The sequence below is a fragment of the Plasmodium fragile genome, assembly GCF_000956335.1.
Source record: "Plasmodium fragile strain nilgiri unplaced genomic scaffold supercont1.1, whole genome shotgun sequence".
Lineage (NCBI taxonomy): Eukaryota > Apicomplexa > Aconoidasida > Haemosporida > Plasmodiidae > Plasmodium > Plasmodium fragile.
In genome coordinates, this window is record NW_012192581.1 from 375,834 (window position 1) to 383,494 (window position 7,661).

The 7,661-nt window shown below is 40.9% G+C and overlaps 3 protein-coding genes across 3 annotated transcripts in view; 2 read left to right on the top strand and 1 right to left on the bottom strand.

The window, feature by feature from the left end:
• Nucleotides 1-785: 785 nt before the first annotated feature.
• AK88_00087 (uncharacterized protein) lies at nt 786-2,813 on the top strand (the record flags this gene model as incomplete). Its single annotated transcript, XM_012477738.1, has 2 exons — nt 786-2,371; nt 2,663-2,813. The coding sequence occupies 2 exons, from the start codon at nt 786-788 to the stop codon at nt 2,811-2,813; spliced, it is 1,737 nt and encodes a 578-aa protein (XP_012333161.1).
• A 534-nt stretch (nt 2,814-3,347) lies between these two features.
• On the top strand, nt 3,348-5,378 carry AK88_00088 (uncharacterized protein; the record flags this gene model as incomplete). The annotated part of the gene is made up of 1 exon (XM_012477739.1): nt 3,348-5,378. One exon carries the CDS (start codon nt 3,348-3,350, stop codon nt 5,376-5,378), a length of 2,031 nt encoding a protein of 676 aa, XP_012333162.1.
• Nucleotides 5,379-6,233: 855 nt separating this feature from the next.
• AK88_00089 (uncharacterized protein) overlaps nt 6,234-7,661 on the bottom strand; it is a gene marked incomplete at both ends in the record, with an annotated part of 3,564 nt that continues 2,136 nt past the window's right edge. The window contains one exon of the mRNA XM_012477740.1: nt 6,234-7,657. Within this exon, the coding sequence (XP_012333163.1) occupies nt 6,234-7,657 (1,424 nt within the window). The remainder of the gene's footprint in view (nt 7,658-7,661) is intronic.

The following is a 7,661-nucleotide window of genomic DNA, read 5'->3' on the forward strand; positions in this document are numbered from 1 at the left end:
TTTTTTTTTTTTTTTTTTTTCTTCCCGTTCTTGTATTAAAAGCTAGGCAGGCGCGAGAAGGATGGCACATTAAGCGAGCAAACACCAGTCTCCCTTTAACCGCACAAGTTAGGTATGTTTGCGAACCACGAACGTGTTGCTTGCTCTGAGTTTTAGCGATTACGATTTCCCCTTGCCGGAACCACAAAATACACGTAACCTTTTCATCGTGGGAGTGAAGTATACATTATTTTTTTTTCCGTCGAATTTGACCATACTACTTTTTATGTGCCAACCATCTTGGTTTCAGTTTGGTCCCCATTTCCCGCCCCACCGGATTTGCATATCGCACGGGCAACACAGACCGTATGTTTATGATGACGTACGTATGTATTTTGACCTATGTGCATTTTTAAGTGTTCCCTTTTCTTGGAGGGGATAGCATAAAGGTACTGTTTTTTTTTATTCACGCTGCTTTGACCAAAACAGCGTTAAGCACGTGAGCATTTCTTCGCACACCGTTTTAATCTTGCTGTTTGTTTTTTTTCCCTCATCATAGGGGAGGACATTTTATCATTGCTCCTCCCACGTGTCAATGATATTCATTCGCATGTGTTTAGGTATAGCCTTACATGCAACCACATTGGCATTTCTTGAATGACATAAAGGAATCCCTTTCTTTATCTTGAAGCAAACGTGTGTATTTTTGGCCGTCCAGTTAGTTATACAAACCTGGTTGGCGTAATCGCGTAATATATAGCTGATCGCAGTGTCACCCGATTAGTCGAACAACCCAGTAGGTGAAAATGACTGTGTTGAGCGCCGCCATAAGCACGAAGAGCAAGATTTTGGTTTCGCGGCAATTTCAGAACATCAGCAAATGTGACTTGGACTCTCTAACCATCCCGTTTCATAATCTGATCGAAAGAGAGAGGAGCGACCACACGTATATAGAAACGGACAAAGTAAGATATGTGTACCAGCCGCTGGATAGTATTTATATTTTCCTAATAACGAATATAAATTCTAACATAATAGAAGACTTGGAAATAATTAAAGTGCTTAGTCAGATTATTCAGGACCTATGTCAGGGGAACATCAACGAAAGTACAATTTTGAAGAAATGCTTTACTATCATATTCTACATTGATGAGTTGATAAAAAATGGAGTGCGCGAAATAGTAAACACGAATCAAATAAAAACGTATATAGAAATGGAATCACATGAAGAGAAATTGCAGACCATAATTAGGGAGAATAAAGAGAAGGAGGAAAAAGAGAGAAGGAAATTTATTGCTTCCAAGTTGGAAAAGAATAGACAAAAACAGGGCAAAACTGGTAGTAACAGTTTTCTCTCCAATGATATCATCACAAATGTGGATTTCAACACCAACATGGGTTATAACACCAATATGGGTTATAACGCCAATATGGGCTATAACGCTAATATGGGGTACAACAGCAACATGGGCTACAACAGCAACATGGGCTACAACAGCAACATGATGGACAATTTCCTATACAAGTCGGAGGAGCAGCACAGTGATATTATCCTTGATGAGAGCTTCAATTCATATAAAGGAATGCAAATAGCAGGCAAAAAAGAGCAAGTGAAAATTCTAAACGTAGTAGACAGTAACAAAATGCTCAACAAGCCAAACATCAATGTAAACGCCCTATTTGATAAACCCATCAACATAGTCATAAGTGAACATATTATATGTACTCTGAGCTCTGAAGGAACCCTTTGCGATTTGGACATTCAAGGAACCTTTAATATGCAAATAAATAATCACAAGTATTCAAAAGTTATTATAGAATTGGATAACGAGTATTCAGATAAAGCTAAGATACACCCCATATTGGACAAAAGTAAGTATAACTCTAATGTGCTGGAGTTGAAAGATAAGGGAAAGAATTTTCGGGTAAACACAACTTATCCTTTACTCAAGTGGAAAATAAATCACCTCAACGATTCGTACATACCACTTAACATTAGTTGTTGGCCATGTGAAGACAATGAAAGTACTCTCCTAAATTTAGAAATTGAAAATAAAAGAAAAAACCCAGAAGATGTGATATACGATTTGAACGTGAATTTAATGTGCCCCTCGTCTAGTAAACCACAAATTATGAGCAAAGACAAAGGCATTATCGAACATGATGGAATTCTTCTGGCGTGGAAGGTAGATGCTCTGAAGAGCAACCAGAACTGCCAAATTGAAATTTCCATTCAGTCTAAGCCTGAGAGCGTCTTTCCCTTCTCTGTTGAGGCCAAATCAAACATTCTGGCGCACAAATTGAACGTCTTGAAGGTCTTTGACGAGGATACACACGAGGACATCGAATACGAAATTAAGAAGAATATTACTTACCTCTTCACCATCAACAAGTAGCCGGTTTGTGTGCGGAAACCGGTGCACTGGGTTCGCCTCTCATTGTCAGGGGGAGGATCCATAGTGACCCTTTTTTGTGCACATTTGCATGCTCATTTATATGCCCATTTTATGCTCCTTTTTTTTTTTTTTTTGTCATATGGATTCATTTCAAACTACTAAAAAAGACGTAGCACAGCTTAACTGGGCCCCGAGGGAGAGGCCCCTCGATGGGATATCCATTTAACATGTGTCATTTTTATGCAGTGATGATCTTCGCGGCATGTTATCCTTTGCTCCACCCACAGATGCACACCGAATGGAGTTGACTCTCCGCACCCACGGGGTCATGTAAATGCATGTAGGAGGAACGAAAGTAAACATGCTAGTGCAAGCAGTGGGGAAGGTCCAAACGAGGTGCTTTATAGAAATAGCTACATTGGGGGGAAAAACCTGTAATGCTTTTTGCCTGCAAATGTAGTACCCGCTTAATGACTTCCCATTCGGGTGTACCCATTTTTGACGGAAAAGAAAAACTGCCATTTTTAAGCGCAAAAAAGCAGTTTCCCCCCTTCGCACAGAGAAAAAGTAACATTTTCACCATTTTGCATTTTTGTGCAACGCTAGGTATGCCATTTGATACGCCATTTTGTTGGAGAGCGCCCCTTCGATGGTGCCTGTCCTCTCCTTGCACTCGCAACAAACACTATGCACACACAAGTGCGCTTGTCTTTTTTCTACGAGAGCAACACTGAGGAAGGGGAATATTAAACCGCCTTACAAAATCGTGTCATTCATGGAAGGGAAAAAATGCTTAACTCATTCTGATTTGTACTAATGAGAAAAAAAAGAGGGTGAAGCTGTAAAAAAAAAAAAAAAAAAAAAATTCCTCATCAAATATCCCTGTACATAGCCTGCTAAATAGAGAATCGAACAAACAAGTGGACCCATGCAAGAAAAAGACAAATTTATTACAACATTTTTGTCACGTTAATGAGCGAGCAGACGTTGAGGGGATGCTTTTACCGGGACTGCACGCTGTACGTCGGCGAGTATATCCTAGAAGACGAACCCAGCCATGATGAAGCGCTTGCCGAGAGTGGGTCCACTTTCAATAAAGAGAAAAATGGGAGCAAAAAGGGGGATACAAATGGGAACCCACATGGGGAAACCAATGATGACGCGGGAAAAGGCATGACCATTGTGAATAACGCCATTGACAATGACGCCGCTGCCAATAACGCCTCTGCCGACAACTCGGGACCGGAAGGGCCCCCCGGGAAAGGCATAATGTTTCATGGCCAGGGAAAGTACATCAGAGCGAACGAAATGTTTGTAGGGCATTTCCAAAACGGCAATTACAGAAAAGGCATATGGATAAAGTACAAAAATATTCACAACTTATTTTACTACATGAATATCCACCATGCCCTGTCTAGGGATAAGGACTCCATCAAGCAAGGGTCTACACCGAACATAAAAAATTTATTATATGTACCCCTGAAGGAGGTCAATATATACATAGGAGAGTTTTACAATAACATGTTTAATGGTTTTGGCGTGTACTACTTTTATCCGTTCCTGTATGTCGGGTACTTCATAAACAATACCATGAATGGCTACGGCTACATGTTTTGCGTTAACTCCGTTGGGGAAACTTTTGGGGAGGAGGCAACAGAGGAAGACAACACAAGGAGCACTACTAACAATTTGTTCGACTTCTTATTCGTGCGAAGTGAAAAAAGGGGGATTAGGAACAGGTCTGCTGAAAAAGGAAAGGGAGAAAAGGACAACAAGGCCGTTGTGCAAACTAGGGAAAGTAAGAATCGCGGTGGGGAGACAATCGAGGAAGAAACATCCAACGCAGGGGGCCCGCTCCTTAGGGTGTATGAAAAGCTAGAGAAGATTATGGAGGGGGAAGCTGTCCTTGGGGAAGAAGCGAAGAAGGTTGAGAAACCTCCGCTCTATGACCACTTGGGAAGCGCCCACCGCACGGGGAACCTTTTGGAGAAACTCAAAAGAGACGTTTTCAAAAACTTCAAACTGCAGATGCGCAGAAAAAACAAAGTGAAAAAAATAAAAAAGTTCCTTCACCAAAATGAGAGGGAAAACATTTTTGATATTTTCAAACTTATATCATATGAGCACCTACTCTACCAAGGCTACTTCCATGAGAACAATTTTTTGTCCACCTCAGATGAGCAGATTCTACACAGGAGTTTGTTCCTCCAGATGTATGTCGACATGATCATCGAAAAGGTGAACTCGTTTAGAAGAAACTTGGTTGAGGGGGTGGACCCCCAAGACCTTTGCATAAATGGGGAGAACGTTTTGTACGTGCTGGAAAGGAAGAAGAAAACTCCAGAGGGGGAAGAGAGGGCACACGGGGTCTCAATTGTTGGTGCGGGTGCCATTACAAATGTCGTTGCAAATTCCAGTGCGGACACGCGAAATGACGCCGCAAATAACAAGCGCAGCGATGTACGTGAGGAAACTAAGGAGAGTGCCTCTCGCGAGGACGCATGCAATGCCAGTGTGTGTAGCCCCGATGTAAATGAAGGAATTCCCCCCGGAGGTAGCACCCCTAATGCAAGTTTATCAAATGAACACTACAGAGACATCATAGACCTGAACCTTCTCAAACGCATGTTCGGAGCCACGGCAGACGACAACGTGGACTACTCAGTAGAGGTAGTGACGGATAAGAAGCTCCTAAAATATAAAAATACATTTGCAGGATTAAAAACAGAAAAGGAGAAAAACCACCTAGATAAAGCTTCACTAAATTTAAACGGGCATTACCAACTGGTCGTTGTCAATATCAAGTGTAGGGATGACACCTCCTTCAGCTTAAATATAAACCAATGTAATATTCAAAACATTTACAAAATAAAAATGTTTTTAATTTCTTCTACCCAATCGTCCATAATTATGTACAACAAGTTTTTCCTTTATTACATTTATGTGTACGTTAAAAATTCTGATACGAAAGGTAAAGGGAAAGTGAGGAAGAAGAAGGGTTAGGACGTTGGGGCCAACTTCCCCTGGGGGAGTGCATATGTGTGTGTGCGTGTGCGCAGCCTGAGTTGGGTTGAAAAAGCTCCTAAACAGGTGCCACCCGTGCGAAGTAAGAAGTTCGACACTTGTTTTTTTTTTCAAGTGGACTTTTAAAAAAAATTACCCAACAGAGATAAATTACGTCTTTGTAGAGCGCATCGCGCTGTGTACAGGGCACTGTGTGCATTCCGGTGGAAGTGGGAACAGAAATGAACAGAAAAAAGAGACACCGAGAACGGTTGGGTTGTCCTACCCTGATGGGACTCAGACACGCGGTAGATGCTTTTTTAAGAGTACAGGTATTAAAACTTAATAATGGTGTATATTGTTACAAGTTTATATCGGTTTGAATGAATGAATGGAACAAACAAAAAAAAAAAAAAATGAAGAAATTTAAAAACTTATTAAAAGCTTTATAAAATCACATTAAAAATGACAAAAAGTATGGGGTTATAAAATAACGACACATTTGCGCCTGTGCATGCATATGCGTACGCGTATATTTATAAAAGATATATATTTTTTCTTTTTTGTCCTTGCGCGCAGGATATAAATATTTGATAAAACTGAATTCTTCGCATTTTGAAAAGGCCAAAAAAAAAAACTCCATGTGTGTGTGTGTGTGTCTATATTTTAAAGTACGAATTTTAACCACAAATATTATGTGTGGTAAACAAATCTGACATGACAAAAAACACAGGGGTAGACAGGAGGGGGACGGGTTTTTTAAAGCTTATCATGGCAATCGTTTCCTCGGTCGTGCGGCGGTTTTGGTTGCTTCGTCCCTTACCTCTCTTCTGGCTCCTTTGGTTATTCACTTTTTCACTTCAACTTAATGACAACGACCGACATATCGTCAAAGAACTTCCTTCTCCTGTATTGGGGAATCATGGTCAAGAGTTCCTTGGCGGACATGCGCGCGTGCATGGCGGACTTTATTAAGACTGTCTGAATCATAATCCTTGACATTTTTTTCACAGAATGGCTGTACTGCTTCACGATGTCGTATATTTCTTCGTCAGTTAAGTGATCCGACAGGCCATCGGATACCAAGACGAGAAATTCATCATCGTTACTTCTTTTTACTGTAAGTACTTCTGGAATGGCCGAGATGTAGGGAAAAGAGTGTGGTTCCTTAACAACATATTTATTTTTAAGGTAATCAAATGCAAAGATTTTATGTTTCAAGTAAAAATCTCCAAAAGTCCTTGTGCATTGTAATCGTCCTTTTACATAACATCGTCCACCAATGTCAGGCATTTGTAAACTTGCCGCATCACATGCGTTAACAAATTCAGACCACCTCTTATGTCTAGTTTTAATTGACTTTTTACACATAACCACATCTTCTTCGTCCGGATGTTCCTGAATTAATCTCATCCTTTCTGTTAATTCACCGGCATTATGTATATTATTTAACCTAACAAAAGAATCTTTTTTTATTAACAATCCCTTTGAATCTCCTACATTGCTAACATAGTAATAATTTTTATCCATGAGAACACTGAGTGAGCAGGAACCAACTCTTGTGTACTTTACATATCCCTTAAAAAAAAATTCCTTTGCTTTTTTAAAAATGTCCCGATCTAACTGAATGTGGGCTTCCTCCAGACTTGCTACTATATCACTTGGAGTCAAAAGTTGGTAATCATTATTTCTTAATTTTTCCATTAATTGCTTTTTCACGTAAAATCCTAACCACCTCTTCACTATGTCTGCGACTACTTCTCCTCCATGACCATCTTGCACTCCGGCGAATAAGAATGAGTCTTTAAAGGCCCTAATTTGATCATAGTATTGGTTATACCTGTCCAATAACTGGTTCGATATTTCTTGTCCGCTTAGGTCATCGCTTGGTTGCATTCCCGATGGACCTGCAATGGCTTCTACTTCATCGTCTACCGGGGCCTTCGCTTCAGTAGTTTGACCGCTCTGACCAGCGGTGTTTTGTGTGTTGCTGCCTCCACCTGTTTGGGCTTCCACATTATCAGCTTTTGAGGTCGACGGGATTGCCTCTGTTGCGTCAACGTCTGCACTCTCGGCGACTGCTGCATCCTGTGCCTTCTCAGTGACTTCTTCCTCTACAGTATCCATCACTGCATCCTGTGTACTCTCTGTATCTCCTTCTTCTACACTTTCCGCAGGCGCTTCTTCTGCATTCTCAGGGGCTGCTGCTTCTACACTTTCCGCAGGCGCTTCTTCTGCATTCTCAGGGGCTGCTGCTTCTACACTTTCCGCAGGCGCTTCTTC